Below are 22,922 nucleotides of genomic sequence, written 5' to 3'. Positions count from 1 at the left end.
TATGTGGAAGAATAAATACATATTTTTAATACTTTGCATCAACTAAAAAAGAATATAAAACTAAAAAATATGTTTTTGGTCATGAGATGGCTTTTTCTGATAAGGACCTCCTGGATTAAGAAGAAGCTTCCGGTAAATAAGAACCGCATCCCCAATACAACACACTGCTGTCAGGAATCCAAACACCTGGAAACAAAGACACAGCATCACTACCCAGCCCTGGTCTCGACTTCCCTCATTCATACAAGTTTATGAGTGGTCTGCCCACGGGGCTCCTCTCTCCTGCCAGGCGACTGAGGTTGCTCCTAGCTCTGCAGCTTAATACTAAAATGGGAAGAGACCTCGAAGATAGTGTTATTCTCCCCATGCCCACGTTTTCCCAATACCTGCCCAGAGAGAAAGGGAAAAGATAATTTAAGTGAGCAGAAATAATGTTGAGGGGGCTGTGGGTTCTGAAATAAATACTTGTCTGTCTTTTATCTTTTGACTTGCTCCTGTGAGCTGGATTTACAGTTTTAAGCCCTAATGAAGATATTTAGTTATTAATCGACATTTCTATCCCCAACATTCAACTGTTTGACTTCCCTATTGCCAAACTCTACTGGAGAAAGGGTCAAAGTTAACACCAGCTCAAGATTAAACCAGGGGGTCAGTAGCAATGATAAAAGCTTTGGAGAACAGGAGAAGATGATCCTCAAATGCTGGGATGCATCTACTAAATAGAGCTTTAGGAAAATGAAATTGAGCTAAAGGAAATAATTAGAACAGGAGGGGGTCTTTAGGTACTCTTAGGACTCTCTGCTCTGCTCCCCTGGCAGCTGGGAAGTCTGGCTTCTTGCTCCAGACAGGTTCCTGCAACATGGCCCTATTCATTACCTTCTTTCCTTCCTGAATCTCAAGCCACCGCCTCCTAAGTTCTAACATACTAGCTACCTCCTATCAATCCTTTCATGACTGGCATTCCCACATTGCTGGTTGCTCTGCTTGGAACGCTTCCCCCTTTCTCCCCTTTTATTCCTGGCAAACTAAGATTTCTCTGCCAGAGAGAGAGGTGTTGCTTCCTCTTTTATGTGCTCTAGTGGCAACACCTTATGCACACCTGTTTGCACTTCTGTCTCCTGCATTGGACTCTAAGCAACTTTAGTATACACATTCCAGCCCAGTGTCATCCAAAAGAAATACTGGAGTCCTCAATGTGAGTCACATAATATAAAATTTTCTAGTAGCCACAATTTAAGAAGTCAAAAAAACCTGAAATTAACTTTAGTTATATTTTTTATTTAACCCAATATATCTAAAATATTATCAATTTAACATGTCATCAATATAACAGTTATTATCGGGACATATTAATTCTTTTTCTTGGTTGTAAGTCTTTGAAATCCGGTGTGTATTTTATACTTACAGCTCATCTCAATTCAGACTAGCCACATTTCCAGTGCTTAGTAGCACATGTGGCTTGTGGCTACCATATTGGACAGCACAGCTCTGTACTTTATGTCAGCACCTGCAAGAGTGCACCTAAGGAATGGATAAATGAATGCAAGAATAAATAAGTGCATGGAAGTAAATCCTATACCTGGTCACTCTTTTCCCATAGTACAGGGATAAGATTAAGTTTAAAGACAACTGGGAGGAATCATTGTTACAGTGCTATCTCATTTCTAGAATAATCCCAACCCCTCATGAGTTGCTTAGGGCCTAATAAGGGAGACAGGAAAATCATGGATTCTGATATACATGACTGTCTTGAGAGTGGCCAAATCTAAGTGGCACTTACTATGATAGGGCAAGGTGGCAGGCTTATATAACAAGAACTTTCTAATTCAGTTCTCCAGATCAGAATCTGGAAAAGCCAAATATTTTGAATCTCCTATAAGAAATCTCAGAACTATAACTAAATACTTGACTCTATTTTGGCTTGCCTTCCAGAATGAGTATGGTTAAATTTATTTGCTTCCCTTCAAACAGGGTTCAAAAGAATCCTTAGTTACAAGGCTTCCTATCACCATTCCCTTATCACAAGGACATCTTCTGTCATATTCATCTAAAGAAAGATCTGAACAAGAAGGAGCTCAGAACAGTCTGTCTCACTTCAACAAGTGGCATGTACCCTTATGTTGAAAAGGGAGAGCCATGAAACTCATCAATCACGTTTTTCTTTGACTTGGCTATCAGGTGTCTCAGAGCTAAGTGTTGGATTTTATTGCAGCAGCTTCTCTCAGTCTACATTTTCTGATAAGATTATTCTCCTTTTCACTTTTCTAACTTGGCAGGGTCTTTTTACTCATTTGAATTGTTTTCATTTTTATTTCACTTGGGTCTTTTTCTGAGCAGGCTTAAATCCTTTTTTGGAAGTAAGCAGGGTATAAATAAATAGAGCCCATAAGATCTTTATGTCTGAAGAGTATTTATACTCTTTGAATATATTTTCTGGAGGCTAAAATGATTCCTGAGCTTCTCATATGTGAACTTGTGAATGAGAGCCCTGCATATCTATAAGAAATACGTAGGGACTTCTTTATTGGTCAACTCCAGTTTTAGTGTGAAATCATATTCCTTTGTGTTAATCAGAGCATACACTTACCAAAAAAAAAAAAAAAAAAAAGTATACAATAAGTCACTAGCCACTGTATACTGGCCTAGGAGCCCCAATGAAGAATACAATATGGTTTTCTGTCTTGTATCTATTTTTCAAATGAAGTTGAACTCTGATCAAACCTGGGGAAGGAAACTGGAAAGGCCTTCACTTACCCCTCCAAGGACTGTCAAGGTTGTAGTTTCTGGTATCAGTGCCAACACAGATATTATTATCATGAATACTGTTGCTACAAATGAGTTGACAACATCCTGAAAACGCAGAGAGGTCAGCTTCACATGATGATCACCAAGCAATGCTAACAAAACAAAACGAAACCAGCTCCCTAAACACTTATTTTGAAAGTTCCATTTCATTAAACAAATTTATTTAAGTGTGTATCATTCAGGAAACCAAACTGTCTCAGGAAAATGACACCTGTATTGTTTTTGGTCTACACTGACACCTAGTGGTTCTCTTTGCCTATAGAACACCATCCAACTATTCAACAAGCTTATTTCTTTTTTTTAACTTAACATAAATGTAGCTGGAGGGAGGACTCATCTGGATAGGAAAGTAGAAGACTTAAGGTGGAATGGGAAGCCAAGATGCTCATTTTTAATAGTAAAAGAGAAAATGTGGATTAGTCTACAATATAAATCAAACAACTTCATGCCACGAAAATGCAATTAATAAAACTTAAAACAGTGCAGTTAAGAGAAAGTGGTGATTTTCAGGGAAAAAAACCCCATTCAGCTATTGGGCATATGCCTTGCCAAATGCAATGACAAGCTGATTATGTTATTTCTGATGATATAGCTCGCTCATTTGCCATAGCATTTTCATTCTGTATCTTTAAGAGTGTGATTTACATTTTGAATGGGTGTATGTGAGAAAAGTCTTTATTCTGGAATAGCTTGTGTATGTTTGCAGATAACTGTAGGCAGGAAGGAATTGCTAATACAGAAATATCAAGCTTGAAATTATGGTAACTTAGAAGAGTGGTTATTAAAAGAAAGTAGGAAGAGGTTTCGTGGTTGTAGGGCAAGATGAGATACACTTGGGAAGAACAAGTTCTCATTTGCAGGAGATATCTAGACTAGCCATCCTAGGTTGACTCCTCTCTGTCCTGGAGAGTTTGCTCTGCTTCAAAGCAACAAACCACACCCCTACCTCAGACAGGGATCACTGCCTCTTGTGAGAATCTACACAAGTGTATATGAATGGCTTTGGATGGAAGTGGTAGTCTAGGGGGTACAGAGAACCACAGGAAAAAATGGTGCATCTGCCTCCAGATCATCAATGACTGTTAATGGTAATTAAACAGTTTTTATACTAAAACCCAAACATTGATATACACCACAGAGTAGAATGTAAATTTAATTACAAAAATCAAGGTTTCACAGAAACTTTGAACCAGCACCTGGATTCCACCTCAGAGCCCCAGGTAGACTCACTTTGTGTGTCTTCGGCCATTTGGGCACCTGAGAGAAGTCAGAGAATTCCTGCTCTACAGACTGTGTCAGTGACTGCAACTTTGGGGCAGCCATACAAACAGCAAATCTGAGTGCAGCTGACCCAGCCCTCTTTTAATCAGCTAAGACAGAGGCCATCAGACAGGAATACTTTCAAGTTGCCTTTTTCCTGCCTACATATTATTTGGACTCTTCAGCCATCTTGGTGCCCTTCACGCTATAGTAAAAGAAGAGCCTAAGGCAACTTTCCAGCTGTGCTCTTGCTCATTCCCGTTGGCCACTCTGCAGAGACCTCACTCTGTTCATTACCCTTCTTTCTCCTTGACCATTTCCCTCAACTCAGTGGTGGCTACTCTACTTAGGCTCTGTCTCTCTTCTTTCCTTCTCAATCTTCAACTGTTCCTAAAGCCTTTTTGTTGTGTGCCTGCTCTAGGCAAATCCCTCTGTAAAGGTCACCAGGGGCCTCTATTATTACAGTCAGTGAATAGTTTTTTTCAGGGTTATCTTTCTTTTTCTACATGTGACATTATTCATGAATCCCTTCATGAAATGCTCTCCTTTCTTGGCTTCTGTGACACTCATCTCCCTTGGATCCTTTCCTGTCTTCTGGCCACTCCCCATTCTCAACTTTATCTTCAGCTTTCTCTACACTCTCCAACCCATTTAGGCCAGGCCTGGAGCTCAATTACCATCACAAGACAATGTCTCCCAAATGGCATTTCTAAGCTCCTCTCTCTCCTGAGCTTCAGATCTGCTCTCAACATTTCCATCTGAATGCCCTGTAAGCGATTAAAATCTAATATTTTTTGAACTGAATTAATAACCTCCTTCCCCCACATCCTTCTTTGAATCTATTCTTCCTCCTATACTTCCTAAGTATCCTCTCAAGATAGTTATTAAATGGCAGGTATAGTTGATTCTCTCTAGTTATCCAGTACTATCAATGCTACCTTATTAACACCTTGCTTCTCTCCAGCTACAGTTATAACCCTAGTTCAGGCCTTCTTATGCCTGGATTATGGGAAGACCCTCAAGTGGTCTCCCCATATCAAGTTTTATCCCTCTTGAAGCCATTATTGACACTGTCACTGTGATCTTCTAAAATATAATCTATGATGTCATTCTCCTACTTAAACCTCCAAAAGCTCCCAACAGCCTTGCATGTTCTGACCCTTGACTGCCTCTCTCAGGCCTCCATTCTTGCCCCCTTCCTTCTTTATAGCCATTCAGAGCTACCTGCAGGTCCTGAGGGTCATGCTTTCTCTCCTCGTACCCCCACACATACTGTTCCCTCTATCGGGAAAGCCCTTTCTCTTCCTTTATTGTTCTGCTGCTACTTTTCATTTTCCAATCCTCAGCTCAGGCTTTTTTCAGAAAGCCTATCATGATTTCGTCCCCTTCCCTGGCTGGGTGCTTCCACAGAATTCTGGATATATGTCTGTAAGAGCACCTATGACAATAAATTGCCCTTGTCTATCTTGCTGCCTCACCATATAGAAAGTTTCTTCGATGCAAGATATTGTCTTTTCTCTTATCAAAGAACCTATTACAGAATCTGGGATTGGCAGATACTTAACATTTGTGAATAAATGATTTAATTATATCAGGAGTAGAGAGAAATTCGGTTTCATAATGGAGCAATAACTTAAGCATATAGCATCATTTCTAAAAGATTACAATATCAGCAAAGTTTGATCCTCAGAGATTCGGAGATTACTCCTTTCAGTATGCTACACATAGGACACTTCCTCTCTTGGGGTATTCTGTTAAACTTGGGGCTCCAAGTTTATTACTGGGACATAAAAGAAGCTCCAGAGAATTATTACAGTTTGGAGAAAAAGAAAGACTGGAATGTGTTTTATTAATCCTGGAGAAGCAGAGTATGAAGGGCAATTATACAATTTTTTGAGTACAAGATCAAGAGGATGTGGGTGGACTAGCTGTTCATCATCTCCCTGAAGATATACTTGGAGTAATTTAGCTTAATCTTTCTGCACTAAATGATGCAAAATACCCTGAGGGCCCACCGAGGAAAGCTTTGTAATCTCTTTTCCTAGACCTCCCTCCAATAAAGTCCAACTCTGAAGTGTAGATCAAGGAATAGTCACGAGGTGTTATGAAGATCCTATCTATTTCCCAATTTTCTCTTTTTGGCGTTTTCTCAGCTTGTTATTGGCCTGAAATGTTTCCTATTAGCCTCCAAAGGTGATTCCAGAAAGCCCAATTTTGAGGCATGCATGTGGTTTGAGAATAGCTCTAAAGTTGTCTCTCCTTAATAGAAGTTATCAGCTTGGATAGCTGGTACTTTGGAATCCAAGAGGATGAGACAAGTGCAGTAGAGAAGACATGGCAGCTATCAGTCCAGCCAAAGGGGGGTGGGCTGGGCAGCAGGAGCATTCAGGAGGGAGACCTATGGAGACAGGACGCTAGAGAAGAGACTTGAAAGTGGAGAGAGAGGTGACTGCACTCAGTATTACCTAGAACCAGCTTATCCAGCTTATACCCCAGGATGAAGGGCCACACGCACCATCACCCCCTTCAACTTGCCTTTCTTTCATTCTGTTTTCAGAATGATTTGAGCACCACTGGGAAGTTATTCCTAATTTTATGAGTATGAGAGGTTGAAAGCTATCCACTACTAAGTAAGGTTCTACATGACAAGTTACATTATTTAGCATTAAAGGCTATCCACTACAAAATAAGGTTCTACATGATGAGTTAAAATTATTTAGCATTAATGATTACAGCACATTTTCAAGTAAAAAAAAAAAAAACATTCTGCTTTATTCAACACCCCCAAATTAGTTTGATTTTCCATTTAGTGATCAGGGATGTGGAAGCATAGATACTTGTGTACCTGCCTCCATTTCTATTGCCGAATTTTGAGGCCATATCAACATGCATTTAAAAAGGGAGGTAAAGATTGAGAATGCTCTGTAATTTTTATTAACACAATCCTAAATTTAAATTTCTTTAGCAGATCTGCATTTAAGTGAATTCTCATAAGAGCAGGTCAGCCACGTCTACTGGTAGATGGAGCTCAGAGGAGAATTTATGCTCTGTGACTGCCCTGGTTCCCTGAGAACCCAAAGACTACAGAAAGCACATTAGCAGTGGCATAGAGATCTTCCTTCCTGAGCCTATTAGATATCACCTTAAAGGCTTAAGGGAACTAAAGAAATGAGTTTATCAAAATATCTCACAATGGTAGGGAAAAAATAGTTAAGTTTTAACTATGAAACTGAATACTTACAAGCAAAGGCCAAAATAAACATCTCATTAATCGATCAAGTCTGAATAAATACAAAATTATGAAAAAGAAAGTAACGGTGGCTTCAAATCCAGTGATAACAATATATGGTTCAGGGGCTTGTGCAACAATAAAAAAGATCAAAGTCGTCACAGTTAGCACCTACAAGAAAAAAACACATGATTTATTCAATAATTACCAGAAAAAATTTGAAGTTGTGAAAATGGTAATTTCTGAAATAACTAAATAAATGGGTTTCTGTCATGTAGACACTCATATAAAGCATGGCTAAAATGTATTGACATTTGACTTCTCTTTGTGTTTTGGAAAACCAGGTGTCCCTCTCTGTTTTAAGTATAATGACTCCACTTGTACACCTGATGCCATCACTTCCCAATCTATTCTCTTGAGCTTTTCCAACAAACATCTTCTTTTCCGTCTTTCACTCTCAATCTCTCCTCCTCCACTAGCTCATTTCCTCATTTTTCTTTAAAAATATTTGTCTTCTCTTAAAACACCCACACACCCACACCCCTTCCTTTCATCCTGCTCCCTGCAGGAAGCCTTTTGTTTTCTACTTCTTCCTGTTGTGGTTTTCTCAAAAGTCTTTGTACTACTACCTTTTTTTTTTTTTCTTTTTTTTTTTTTTATCATCATTTTATTGAGATATATTCACATACCACGCAGTCATACAAAACAAATTGTACTTTCGATTGTTTACAGTACCATTACATAGTTGTACATTCATCACCTAAATCAATCCCTGACACCTTCATTAGCACACACACAAAAATAACAAGAATAATAATTAGAGTGAAAAAGAGCAATTGAAGTAAAAAAGAACACTGGGTACCTTTGTCTGTTTGTTTCCTTCCCCTACTTTTCTACACATCCATCCATAAACTAGACAAAGTAGAGTTTGGTCCTTATGGCATTCCCAATCCCACTGTCACCCCTCATAAGCTACATTTTTATACAACTGTCTTCGAGATTCATGGGTTCTGGGTTGTAGTTTAATAGTTTCAGGTATCCACCACCAGCTACCCCAATTCTTTAGAACCTAAAAAAGGTTGTCTAAAGTGTGCGTAAGAGTGCCCACCAGAGTGATCTCTCGGCTCGTTTTGGAATCTCTCTGCCACTGAAGCTTATTTCATTTCCTTTCACATCCCCCTTTTGGTCAAGAAGATGTTCTCCATCCCACGATGCCGGGTCTACATTCCTCCCCGGGAGTCATATTCCACGTTGCCAGGGAGATTCACTTCCCTGGGTGTCTGATCCCACGTAGGGGGGAGGGCAGTGATTTCACCTTTCAAGTTGGCTTAGCCAGAGAGAGAGGGCCACATCTGAGCAACAAAGAGGCATTCAGGAGGAGACTCTTAGGCACAAATACAGGGAGGCCTAGCCTCTCCTTTGCAGCAACCGTCTTCCCAAGGGTAAAACTTATGGTAGAGGGCTCAACCCATCAAACCACCAGTCCCCTATGTCTGTGGTCATGTTAGCAACCATGGAGGTGGGGTAGGCAAATACCCCTGCATTCTCCACAGGCTCCTCAAGGGGGCAATACATATTTTTTTTTTTTTTTTCCTTGTTTGTCTTTTTTCTCTTTTTTTTTTTTTAACTTTCCCTTCTATTTTAAATCAACTGTATGAAAAAAAAAGTTAAAAAGAAAACAAACATACAATAAAAGAACATTTCAAAGAGACCATAACAAGGGAGTAAGAAAAAGACAACTAACCTAAGATAACTGCTTAACTTCCAACATGTTCCTACTTTACCCCAAGAAAGTTACATAATATAGCAACATTTCAGTGAACTTGTTCCTACTACATCCATCAGAAATTAACAGACCATAGTCATTTCTGGGCATCCCCAGAACGTTAAATAGCTTATCTGTTCTTCTTGGATTATTGTTCCCCCTTCCTTAATTGCTCTCTACTGCTAGTTCCCCTACATTCTACATTATAAACCATTTGTTTTACATTTTTCAAAGTTCACATTAGTGGTAGCATATAATATTTCTCTTTTTGTGCCTGGCTTATTTCGCTCAGCATTATGTCTTCAAGGTTCATCCATGTTGTCATATGTTTCACCAGATCGTTCCTTCTTACTGCCGCGTAGTATTCCATCGTGTGTATATACCACATTTTATTTATCCACTCATCTGTTGAAGGACATTTGGGTTGTTTCCATCTCTTGGCAATTGTGAATAATGCTGCTATGAACATTGGCGTGCAGATATCTGTTCGTGTCACTGCTTTCCGATCTTCCGGGTATATACCGAGAAGTGCAATCGCTGGATCGAATGGTAGCTCTATATCTAGTTTTCTAAGGAACTGCCAGACTGACTTCCAGAGTGGCTGAACCATTATACAGTCCCACCAACAATGAATAAGAGTTCCAATTTCTCCACATCCCCTCCAGCATTTGTAGTTTCCTGTTTGTTTAATGGCAGCCATTCTAACCGGCGTTAGATGGTATCTCATTGTGGTCTTAATTTGCATCTCTCTAATAGCTAGTGAAGCTGAACATTTTTTCATGTGTTTCTTGGCCATTTGTATTTCCTCTTCAGAGAACTGTCTTTTCATATCTTTTGCCCATTTTATAATTGGGCTATCTGTACTATTGTCATTGAGTTGTAGGATTTCTTTGTATATGCAAGATATCAGTCTTTTGTCAGATACATGGTTTCCAAAAATTTTTTCCCATTGAGTTGGCTGCCTCTTTACCTTTTTGAGAAATTCCTTTGAGGTGCAGAAACTTCTAAGCTTGAGGAGTTCCCATTTATCTATTTTCTCTTTTGTTGCTTGTGCTTTGGGTGTAAAGTCTAGGAAGTGGCCTCCTAATACAAGGTCTTGAAGATGTTTTCCTACATTATCTTCTAGGAGTTTAATGGTACTTTCTTTTATATTGAGATCTTTGGTCCATTTTGAGTTAATTTTTGTGTAGGGGGTGAGGTAGGGGTCCTCTTTCATTCTTTTGGATATGGATATCCAACTCTCCCAGCCCCATTTGTTGAAAAGACCATTATGGCTCAGTTCGGTGACTTTGGGGGCCTTATCAAAGATCAGTCGGCCATAGATCTGAGGGTCTATCTCTGAATTCTCAATTCGATTCCATTGATCTATATGTCTATCTTTGTGCCAGTACCATGCTGTTTTGGCAACTGTGGCTTTATAATAAGCTTCAAAGTCAGGGAGTGTAAGTCCTCCCACTTCGTTTTTCTTTTTAAGAGTGTCTTTAGCAATTCGAGGCATCTTCCCTTTCCAAATAAATTTGATAACTAGCTTTTCCAAGTCTGCAAAGTAGGTTGTTGGAATTTTGATTGGGATTGCATTGAATCTGTAGATGAGTTTGGGTAGAATTGACATCTTAATGACATTTAGCCTTCCTATCCATGAACATGGAATATTTTTCCATCTTTAAAGGTCCCCTTCTATTTCTTTTAGTAGAGTTATGTAGTTTTCTTTGTATAGGTCTTTTACATCTTTGGTTAAGTTTATTCCTAGGTACTTGATTTTTTTAGTTGCTATTGAAAATGGTATCTTTTTTTTGAGTGTCTCTTCAGTTTGTTCATTTCTAGCATATAGAAACATTACTGACTTATGTGCATTAATCTTGTATCCCGCTACTTTGCTAAATTTGTTCATTAGCTCTAGTAGGTGTATCGTTGATTTCTCAGGGTTTTCTAGATATAAGATCATATCATCTGCAAACAATGACAGTTTTACTTCTTCTTTTCCAATTTGGATGCCTTTTATTTCTTTGTCTTGCCGGATTGCCCTGGCTAGCACTTCCAGCACAATGTTGAATAACAGTGGTGACAGCGGGCATCCTTGTCTTGTTCCTGATCTTAGAGGGAAGGCTTTCAGTCTCTCACCATTGAGTACTATGCAGGCTGTGGGTTTTTCATATATGCTCTTTATCATGTTGAGGAAGTTTCCTTCAATTCCTACCTTTTGAAGTGTTTTTATCAAAAACGGATGTTGGATTTTGTCAAATGCTTTTTCAGCATCTATTGAGATGATCAATTGATTTTTCCCTTTTGACTTGTTAATGTGTTGTAATACATTGATTGTTTTTCTTATGTTGAACCATCCTTGCATGCCTGGAATGAACCCCACTTGGTCATGGTGTATGATTTTTTTAATGTGTCTTTGGATTCGATTTGCAAGTATTTTGTTGAGGATTTTTGCATCTATATTCATTAGGGAGATTGGCCGGTAGTTTTCCTTTTTTGTAGCATCTTTGCCTGGTTTTGGTATTAGATTGATGTTAGCTTCATAAAATGAGTTAGGTAGTGTTCCATTTTTTTCAATGTTTTGAAAGAGTTTGAGTAAGATTGGTGTCAGTTCTTTCTGGAAAGTTTGGTAGAATTCCCCTGTGAAGCCATCTGGCCCTGGGCATTTATTTGTGGGAAGATTTTTGATGACTGATTGGATCTCTTTGCTTGTGATGGGTTGGTTGAGGTCTTCTATTTCTTCTCTGGTCAGTCTAGGTTGTTCATATGTTTCCAGGAAATTGTCCATTTCTTCTACATTATCCAGTTTGTTGCCATACAGTTGTTCATAATATCCTCTTATAATTTTTTTAATTTCTTCAGGATCTGCAGTTATGTCATCTTTTTCATTCATTATTTTGTTTATATGGGTCTTCTCTCTTTTTGATTTTGTCAGTCTAGCTAGGGGCTTGTCAATCTTGTTGATCTTCTCAAAGAACCAACTTTTGGTGATATTTATCCTCTCTATTGTTTTTTTGTTCTCTATGTCATTTATTTCTGCTTTAATCCTTGTTATTTCTTTTCTTCTACTTGGTTTAGGATTGGTTTGCTGTTCATTTTCTAGCTTCTTCAGTTGATCCATTAGTTCTTTGATTTTGGCTCTTTCTTCCTTTTTAATATATGCGTTTAGTGCTATAAATTTCCCCCTTAGCACTGCTTTTGCTGCATCCCATAGGTTTTGGTATGTTGTGTTCTCATTTTCATTCGTCTCTATATATTTAGCAATTTCTCTTGCTATTTCTTCTTTAACCCACTGATTGTTTAGGAGTGTGTTGTTTAACCTCCAGGTATTTGTGAATTTTCTAAGTCTCTGATGGTTATTGACTTCTAATTGTATTCCATTGTGGTCAGAGAATGTGCTTTGAATAATTTCAATCTTTTTAAATTTATTGAGGCTTGTTTTATGTCCCAGCATATGATCTATTCTGGAGAAAGTTCCGTGAGCACTAGAAAAGTATGTGTATCCTGGTGATTTGGGATGTAATGTCCTGTAGATGTCTGTTAAATCTAATTCATTTATCAGATTGTTTAGGTTTTCAATTTCCTTATTGGTCTTCTGTCTGGTTGATCTATCTATAGGAGAGAGTGATGTGTTGAAGTCTCCCACAATTATTGTGGAAACATCAATTGCTTCCTTTAGTTTTGCCAGTGTTTCTCTCATGTATTTTGTGGCACCTTGATTGGGTGCATAGACATTTACGATTGTTATTTCTTCTTGCTGAACTTGCCCCTTTTATTAGTATGTAGTGGCCTTCTTTGTCTCTCAAAACATCCCTGCATTTGAAGTCTATTTTATCTGAGATTAATATTGCTACACCTGCTTTCTTTTGGCTGTAGCTTGCATGAAATATTTTTTTCCATCCTTTCACTTTCAGTTTCTTTGTGTCCCTGTGTCTAAGATGAGTCTCTTGTATGCAACATATTGATGGTTCATTTTTTTGATCCATTCTGCGAATCTATATCTTTTAATTGGGGAGTTTAATCCATTTACATTCAACGTTAAAACCGTGAAGGCATTTCTTGAATCGGCCATCTTATCCTTGGGATTATGTTTGCCATATTTTTCCCTCTCTCTATTAATATCCTTTATTGTACCCATACCGAATCTCTTTAGTACTGAACCTTTCTCCAAGTCTCTCTGTCCTGTCTTTGTTTCTCTGTCTGTAGGGCTCCCTTTAGTATCTCCAGTAGGGCTGGTCTCTTGTTAGCAAATTCTCTCAGCATTTGTTTGTCTGTGAAAAATTTAAGCTCTCCCTCAAATTTGAAGGAGAGCTTTGCTGGATAAAGTATTCTTGGCTGGAAATTCCTCTCACTCAGAATTTTAAATATATCGTGCCACTGCCTTCTTGCCTCCATGGTGGCTGCTGAGTAGTCACTACTTAGTCTTATGCTGTTTCCTTTGTATGTGGTGAATTGCTTTTCTCTTGCTGCTTTCAGAACTTGCTCCTTCTCTTCTATGTTTGACAGTGTGATCAGTATATGTCTCGGAGTGGGTTTTTTTGGATTTATTCTATTTGGAGTTCGCTGAGCATTTATGATTTGTGTATTTATGTTGTTTAGAAGATTTGGGAAGTTTTCCCCAACAATTTCTTTGAATACTCTTCCTAGACCTTTACCCTTTTCTTCCCCTTCTGGGACACCAATGAGTCTTATATTCGGACGTTTCATATTATCTATCATATCCCTGAGGTCCATTTCGAGTTTTTCAATTTTTTTCCCCATTCTTTCTTTTATGCTTTCATTTTCCATTCTGTCATCTTCCAGGTCACTGATTCGTTGTTCAACTTCCTCTAGTCTTGTACTATGAGTGTCCAGAATCTTTTTAATTTGGTCAACAGTTTCTTTAATTTCCATAAGATCATCCATTTTTTTATTTAGTCTTGCAATGTCTTCTTTATGCTCTTCTAGGGTCTTCTTGATTTCCTTCATATCCTGTACTATGGTCTCATTGTTCATCTTTAGTTCTTTGAGTAGCTGCTCTAGGTGCTGTGTCTCTTCTGGTCTTTTGATTTGGGTGCTTGGGCTTGGGTTATCCATATCGTCTGGTTTTTTCATATGCTTTATAATTTTCTGTTGCTTTTGGCCTCGTGGCATTTGCTGAACTTGATAGGGTTCTTTTAGGGTTTGTAGACCTATTGAAGTCCTTATCTCTAATTTATCAGATCTACAGCTTCAGTGGAGTACACTTTCTCTAACTAACCAGCAGGTGGCGTCCACGAGCCACCTGTTCTCCACAAGCCAGATCTCCCCTGCTTAGCCTTTTTGGTGAGTGGGGGAGTGAGTCTTGTGGGGCCCAATTGGTGTACCAAGCTTGCGTGTGTAGTTGGTGTTGCCTGCCCTGTATGTGGGGCGTGTTTCTGGGCAGTCGGGGAGGGGGGGTGGCCCTAACAATCAAATCTCCCTGATGATCCTAGAGTTTTAAAGCTGCTCCAATAGTCTAATCCTTCAGTTCAGTCCTGCCACAGTTTGTCTCTGCCACTGACCCACAAGTCTTTGGTATTGGCGTATGGCTCCTGAGACTTGCAAGTGGGCCCCTCTTCCAGGCTGTGCACCCCGGGTCCTCTGTTGAGGGATGACTGTGCTATGTCACAGGTGAGTGCCGTCCCCCCAGGGCAGTTCTGGGCTGCTGGGCTGTGTAGGGAGGCTCCCAGTCTGCTCAAATGATGGCTGAATGGGGCTTTGTTAATTCACACTGCTCCACCTTCCCAGCTCTGGGAGATTCAGCTGAGGTTGCAGGGAAGGCTAATGTCCACGCCCAGTTTTGTGGTGTGTGCCTGTTATTTGAAGCACTTCCGTCACACTGGGTTGTCTGGGGCAGCTCTGGGCTATGGGGCTGGCGATGGGCAGGAGTGTTTCCTGTCCACCAGGATGGTGGCTGTGAGCGGACACCCCCCTTTTCTTGGGAAGTTGTGTTGTTTAGTGAATTTTCTCAGCCACTGGATTATTGCCTTTTGTCTCAGAGCTCTCTTAGTTCTGCTCTTGACTTGATGTGCCCAAATTGCAATTCTTTGAAGCTTTCTGTATTGAGCTTCTTAGAGTAATTGTTTTAGAAAAAGCAAAAAGGATTTAAAAAAAAAAAAAAAAACAAAAAAAAAAACGGCCCTCCTCAGAGATCTAATGGGTTATTGAAATGCTAATAGACAAAGCAACCAGGGCCATTAAGGAAAGGTGCACAGGGCAGAGACATCAGCTTTGCTTCGGGATTTGCATATGCGCCTCAAGGCCTGAGCTCTGCCCTTCCCCTTTCTGTGTTCACCAGAACTCCAAAAATCCTCTGCTTTTATTTTGGAGTTTTTCGTGTTGTTTTTTTTCTATGCCTGTCTCCTCTCTGCTGGGCTGGCTGCTCTCAGAGTCTCTGGTGTCTGGTCTCAGTCTATCTATGGTTGGAGTTTGAATCAGTAGAATGAGTTTTCGATAAGAGCAGCCACTGCAGTTCTCCCTTCTCCTTCCCGGAGCTGACAGCCCCTCCTCCCCCGGGACTGAGCCTGGCAGGTAGGGGCGCGGGTCCCCTGGCCGCAAAAACTTACAGATTTCGCTGATCTCAGCAGTTCCACGTTTTCATGAGTGTTGTATGAAGTATGCCCAAAGACAGATTGCTCTGTGGTGTCCAGTCCACGCAGTTCCTGGCTTTTTACCTACTTTCCTGGAGGAGTAACTAAAACTTACAGCTCACCAGTCTGCCATCTTGCCCCGCCTCTCGACTGTGTCTTTCTGAACTGTACTACTACCTTTAATTCCATATCATCCACTCATTACTCCTCAACTCTTACCAATCTGGAATGTACTGTCAATATTAAACTTAGAACATTGCAATGGAAACTACTGGAGAGCAAAATTTAAAATAAATTGTCAGAGAAAAACAATTCTGATGTTTAATAGCTTTATTAATCAATGTATCATTTTTACACACTTCCTCTTACCTAAATACGATACAATCAGAATTGAAGAATATTTTAAGTGAAAAACACCCTGAATATAATATAATCCAACTTCCTCACTTTCAAATGAAGATATAGAACACGGCAATGTTAAGTGGCTTGTTAAAGTTAAAAATAAGGTGGTAGGCCCCAGAGAGTTCTGGCAATACTATGATGTTCTTAGGAGATTAGAGACAACTCTCTCCAAAGTCTCTCTATCTTCTTGGTAAATGGTTTTATTAAAAGTCTGGCTAGATTTTTATAAATCTGTCAGCTGGAAACATCTATATACTCTTTTTGACCTTAGATCTATTTAAGCTACTTATCCATAATTCCTTCAATTACTTTATTAGTATAAAAATAGCCATGATGGTTAGGTTCATGTGTCAACTTGGTCAGGTGATGGTGTCCAGGTGTCTGGTCAAGCAAGCACTGGCCTAACCATTACTGCAAGGACATTTGTCGCTGGTTAATAAACCAGAAGGCTGGTTTATTAAATCATCAGTCAACTGACTGTACCTGTGACTGATCACATCAACAAAGGGCAGGTCTTCCACAACGGGAGAATTCAATAAGCTGGATTTAATCCAATCACTAGAAGACTTTTAAGGGAGAGCAAGAGGACCTTCACTTCTTCTTCAGCTCGCCAGCAAAGCGTTTCCTGAGGAGTTCATCAAACACCTTCATCAGAGTTGCCAGTTCGCTGCCTGTCCCACAGAATTTGGAATTGTGCATCCTGTCCTATGGAATGTGTACTCGTGCATCCCCACAGTTGCATCAGACACCTTTATAAAATCTTATATTTATAGATATCTCTTGGTTCTGTTTCCCTAGAGAACCATAACTAATACAGCTTGGTACCAGGAGTGGTTCTTGAGAAACACAATCTTAAAACGGTCTTTTACAACTGGTTTTCTACTTTGATTAGATTCAAAGGCACTAATGACTTCATTTCCAATAATCAAAATTCCATGGACAATCCATGTCATGAATTGGCAATGGAGATACACAAAATATCACCATTTGATTCTCCTAATCATACTCTTGTATGAAGCAAGGCTCTGAGTGACAGTGTTTTTGACACCTTCACAGAGTTTTGCAGGGTTAAGAGGTATAATGATGTTGGCTGGCTGCTCTTAGATATGCTGGATAAAGTTATAAGAGAAAGGGATGAGCTAAGTTTCAATTTGAAACTTAAGCGCCATATGACAGATGTAAAGGTTTCTATGTGTGCCCTGAATGAAAATCTTATTTCCTGTGGCCACAGACTTGAGATTTCTGAAAACCAGACCCAGAGTATCATTGTGTGAGTAGCAGATTTACAATGTAAACTAAAATCTCAACCCTGAAACTTGGGATGGGGACATATGGATTGATAACAGCAGTGAGGACACTGGAACCCTGGATTCTGTTGAGTCTTTGCTAGACATACCTGTAATGGTCTGCCCTGAGGAAACAGCCCCCTCCCCCCCATCTCCAGCCTGCCCTGAGGAGACAGCTTCCGGACCTCCAGTCTGTCCTGAGAGGCTTGCCATCCAACCGCCACCTAAAGAGATTAACCCTTCAGTGCATGCTAAACCTATGATCACTTCCCCTGAGGAAGCAGCCCTCACTCCTGTTTGGAGAGATTAATCCTGTTTTGCAAGATGAAACTGCAATGGAATGTCCTGAGGTAAATGGCTTGAGGGATAATTCTAACTCTTTTCATGACCCAACCCCAACCCCAGTCTTTGCTTCAAGACCTATAACCAGACGAAAGTCCCAACAGGCCCCAAAGGGTGAGATACAAAATGTGACCCACGAGGAAGTACCCTATACTCCAAAAGAACTGCATGAGTTTTCCCATTTATATAGACAGAAATCAGGGGAATATGTGTGGGAAAGGATATTAAGGGTGTGGGATAATGATGGAATATAAAGTTCGATCAGGCTGAATTTATTGGTAAGTGTCCACTAAGCAGAGATTCTGCATTCATTGTTGTAGTTTGAGCAGTTAGAAGCTACCTAGTAAATATAACTAGTTACTAAATAACTCATGCTTTATAATATAATTACTATTAGCAGCATGTCACCTCAAACTACTCCATTTACTTTACTGAGTAAAGGAGTTCGCAGATTATGAAATAAAGGGTTGCTTTTTCAGGCCTCATCCTCTGTAACCTTTCTGCATCATTGGTGATTACCCCATTTTCTCAAAATTTCCCGGGATTTCTCTAACACTGGGTTCTCCCCCAATCATATTTACAGCTCTCATATTTTTCCTACCTCCTGACTTTGTTTCCAGTTATCTTTTAAGTATTCCACTAACATCACAAACGTGTCTGTGGAACTTGCTTTTGTTAAGATCATCAGTAATTTCAGAATTACTAAATCTAATTACATATTCAGTCCTTATGCTACTGAACCTCCATACTTATTTACCATTAGTGATTCTCTACTCCTTTGGCTCCCATGTCACGTTTTCTAGTTCTTACACTTCTGCAATGGTTCTCTCTTGATGGGTTCCCCACTCCTCTTTTTACCAGCACCTTTAAAATGCTGGCATTCCTCTGGGTTCTGTCCATAAGCTACTCAATGAATTTAGGTCTCAATCCCAAATCTATCCTGCAAGCTTCACATGTAAAGAGCCCCTTAGAATCTCTATCTATTTTAGATAATCTACAGAACCTCAAACTCACCATGCCCAAAACTGAACTCATGTTGCCCTTCCTTCTGTATTCACTACCTCAGTTGGTGATACCATCATCTTATCACCCATGTTAGAAACCTAAGATTACCCCTCCTACTCACTCCCCTCACAACTAATCAATCAAGTCCTGCTAAGTGAATTCCTAAACCTACTGGGAATCCAATCTCTCCTGTTCATCCCTACAACTACTGTTCTTCACCATTTTTCTCTGAACCTCTGTGACATAGACACTACAGTAAAATTTCTAAAATGCATATTTTTATATGCATTTCTCCACCTATTTAAAATCCTTCAGTGGTTCCCTACGGTCTTTAAAACAGAGCCCACCTCTCACAATGATGTTCAAGGTCTTCATGATCCAGCCCCTGCTTACTTCTCTAACAGACTTGCCTTACAATTTAGCTACATTTCTATTTCCAATGTTAATTCTTTCTTCACTTGGCTTCCAGGACACCAGTCTTGGTTTCTCCTACCTCCTCAATTGCTCCCTCTCAGTCATCTTTTCTGGTTCCTCCTCTCCCCATCCTCTTAATGCTGTGTTCCAGGGCTCAATCCCTGGTCTCTTCCCCGCTCTATCTACACTCCTTTCTTGGAGATCTCATTCAGTCTTGTGGCTTTAAATACTTCTATTTCCCAAGCCTACATCTCTTTCCCAAAACGTGGTCTTGTGACTGCTAATGGTCTACTCAATATTGCCACTTGGATGTCTAACAGACATCCCTAATCTGACAACAAAATTCAAAACTGAACTTCTGATCATCCTCCCACATTTGCCTTATCACAGGATTTCTGATTTCAGTTGATGGAAACTCCATACTTCCAGTTGCTTAGGCCAAAAAGTTTGGAGTCATCTTGGACTCTTCTCTTTCTCTCACACCCCACATTTAGTCCATCAGCAAATCTTGTTGGTCCTTCTTTCAAAATATATCCCAAATGTGACCACTTCTCATAAACTACCCTGCTACCTACCATCCTAGTCTGAGCCACCATTACCTCTTGCCCAGATTAATGCGATAGCTCCAACTGGTCTCCTTGATTTTATCCTTGCTTCTGCAGCAATCTTCCCCTGCCTCTCCAACCATCTATTCTCAATCTAACAGCAGGTGTACTTAAAAAGAATGTCAGATCATTTACTCATTTACTCAAAACCTCCCTCATCTCCAGCTGTGTCCTCCTCACTCCACTCCGGTCTTGTTTTTTCTTGAACCCTTCAGGCACTTCCTGGCATTGGGTCTTTACACTAGATTTTCCTCTGCCTTTTACTTTCCCTCCAAATATTCTTGCCTCCCTCAAGTCTTTGCTATCATCTCAACAAGGCCTAACCTGATCACTGTATTTATTATGCAATCTGAAACCATCCCCTCCAATTTCCCACTCAAACACTCTCTTACCTGGCTTTGCTTGTCTCTTGTTCAATAGCACTTGCCATCTTCTAGAATACAACATTACTATATTATTTATTATTTTTATTGTTCATTTCCCCTGCCCTCCTACCATAATATGTAAATTCCAGGAGGGCAGGAATCTTTGCTTTGTTCACTGATATCTCCTCTCCCAAGAGCCTGAAGCATTGCTTATCAGATGGCAGGCATTCATATTCAATATGAATATTTGAATTCATATTCATGTATTTGTTGGCCAAGTAAATGAAGCCATGCTCTACAGCGTACAGTTTGCTGCATAAACCAACCTGTTTTTTTTGTGTCCACGCCTTCGCTTAGGTGGTTTCTTCTTAAACCCAGTGTGCCTGTTTGAAACTGTTATGTACTCCAGGAAAGGCCATGTTCTTTTCATCCAGTCTTGTGGATGCTGACTTATTGTGGGTGGGACCTTTTTATTAGGTTGTTTCCATGGAGATGTGACCCACCCAACTGTGGGTGAGATTTTTGATGAGATTATTTCCATGAAGGTGTGACCCCACCCATTCAGGGTGGGTCTTATTAGATCACTGGAGTCCTTAAGAGAGCTAAAAGCCCACTGTGCCAGTTTGAATGTATTGTGTCCCCCAAATACCATTATCTTTGATGTAGTCTTGTGGGGCAGACGTTTTGGTGCTGATTAGATTTGCTTGGAATGTGCCCCACCCAGCTGTGGGTGATGACTCTGATGAGATATTCCCATGGAGGCATGGCCCCCCCATTCAGTGTGGGCCTTGATCAGTGGAGCCATATAAATGAGCTGACTCAAAGAGAAGGAACTCAGTGCAGCTGTGAGTGATGTTTTGAAGAGGAGCAAGCTTGCTAGAGAGGAACGTCCTGGGAGAAAGCCATTTTGAAACCAGAACTTTGGAGCAGATGCCAGCCATGTGCCTTCCCAGCTAACAGAGGTTTTCTGGATGCCATTGGCTATCTATCCTCCAGTGAAGGTACCCGATTACTGATGTGTTACCTTGGACACTTTATGGCCTTAAGACTATAACTGTGTAGCCAAATAAACCCCCTTTTTATAAAAGCCAATCCATCTCTGGTGTTTTGCATTCTGCAGCATTAGCAAACTAGAACACCCACACCGGCCCAGATGCTTGGAGATGCTAGGAGATGCAGACTGAAGGATATTAGGAGATGCTAAGTTAAGAGATGAAGCCCAGAGTTTGCCCCAGAGAAGCTAAGAGAGGACCCCCAGAAGCTTAGAGAGAAACTCCTTGGGAGAATAAGCAAAGATGCACAGAGGCTGAGAGAGAGAAGCTAAGAGAGACAGAAGCCCAGAAACATTTTGGAGAAAGCCATTTTGACACCAGAACTCAGGAGCAAAGGACTAGCAGATGCAACATGTCTTCCCAGCTGACAGAGATGTTCTGGACGCCATTGGTCTTTCTTCAGTGAAGGTATCCTCTTCTTGATGCCTTAGTTTGGATGCTTTTATGGCCTTAAACCTGTAAATTTGTAACCTAATAAACCCCCCTTATCAAAGCCAATCCATTTCTGATATTTTGCATAATGGCAGCTTTAGCAAACCAGAACACCCACGTACCTTAGGAAACATCTCCTGACACCTCTCTTTATCCCATCCCGGGACAGATGTCTCACTTCTGAGCCCTGTCTCCAACCTTACCTATCACATAAATAGCTATCTGCTCATGTCTCTGTCTCCCTGACTAACCACAGACTCTTGAGGTTGGAAGACTCTTATAAGCAATGTATTTTGCCTACTCACAAATTTCAGTCTCTTTTACCTCTGCATCAGGTGCTCATCTATGCTTGGGCACCTCTGCTTTCTGGAAATGCACTGCCTTCCCAAGTGGCCCTTTAATTTTGGGACTTTTCCCAATATAAAATTCGTCCTCATATTAAGTTGGAAATCTGTTTCCTTGTAATTTTTTACTATTTCCACCCCCCTCCTCTAATGTCAATCCTTTTTTATTTTTTCCTTCCCCCTAAGTTTTCTCATCCTTCAGCATTTTCTCCTGTGATAATTTCCATTTATCTAACCAGTTCACCGTCCTCTAAATGAGGATTCGTTTTCTCCAAATCTCTTTAGGGATCATGCTCAGAACTCACTGCCATGCTCCTGGGATGGTCACTTCCATTCTTGTCCTTGCTCTGAACTGTATCAGGCTTGAGCACGGGCACATCACATTTCTGGCTGCCAGTAAACACAGTGTCCACAGAAACCCCTAGTACTTTTTTTTTTCTTTTTTATCTTGTGAGTGGTGCAAATGCATTCCCCTCACCTGGCAACCTGGGTACCTGGTCTGGGGATCCAACTGTAGGTCATTCATGTAAATCTGCTGATTCTGACTTATGGGTGTATCATAAACCATCTGAGGAGAGGACGGTGCCTTATTTCTTTCCTTTCCCCAAGGTGCACAGCAAAATGCCTTGCCTCTGGGGAGGACTTGAAAGAAACAAAGCTGAAAGAGACATCAGAACATTCGCCCTCCTACTTCAGAGCCATATCTCACTGCCTTTGGGGACACCTGGGCACCATCCCTCGCCCTGGCCCTCACCAGCCGCAGCAACTTCACGTGGCCTTTCACCGTGAAGCAGAAGGGTTGATACCTTTCCCTCGACCGGCGGTGGGAGAAGCTCGACGCTCGCGGCTGCGTGGCACTCATCGCGCCGACAGAGCCCGCAGCAGCACGGCCCTTCAGTTACTCCGCCGGACCTGGCGCGGGACCGTAACCGCCGCGGCGGCCCGGCGCAGCCCGTCTAGGCTTTCCGCCCTTGAGCGCGCATGTGCGCGTCGCCGCGGCCTGCCCTCGCTAGTGCGCAGGCGTCCCACGGGAGCCGCTGGCTG

The 22,922-nt window shown here is 40.7% G+C and overlaps 1 protein-coding gene across 2 annotated transcripts; it reads right to left on the bottom strand.

Annotated features, from left to right (window-relative positions):
• Positions 1–10: 10 nt before the first annotated feature.
• CKLF (chemokine like factor) lies at positions 11–22,821 on the bottom strand. Of its 2 annotated transcripts, none has more exons than XM_037815980.1 (4): positions 22,633–22,821; positions 7,307–7,465; positions 2,755–2,850; positions 11–186 (listed from the first exon to the last, which is right to left on the bottom strand). In XM_037815980.1, the coding sequence occupies exons 1-4, from the start codon at positions 22,738–22,740 to the stop codon at positions 61–63; spliced, it is 489 nt and encodes a 162-aa protein (XP_037671908.1). In that variant the 5' UTR covers positions 22,741–22,821; the 3' UTR covers positions 11–60. The 2 variants fall into 2 exon arrangements, with proteins under 2 accessions (XP_037671908.1, XP_037671909.1); XM_037815981.1 differs by lacking the exon at positions 11–186 and adding an exon at positions 1,368–1,521.
• Positions 22,822–22,922: the final 101 nt, after the last annotated feature.

This window comes from Choloepus didactylus, chromosome 22 (genome assembly GCF_015220235.1).
Source record: "Choloepus didactylus isolate mChoDid1 chromosome 22, mChoDid1.pri, whole genome shotgun sequence".
Taxonomy (NCBI): Eukaryota; Metazoa; Chordata; class Mammalia; order Pilosa; family Megalonychidae; genus Choloepus; species Choloepus didactylus.
The sequence above is the reverse complement of the archived record's forward strand: the minus strand, read 5'-3'. Positions and strand labels throughout refer to the sequence as shown.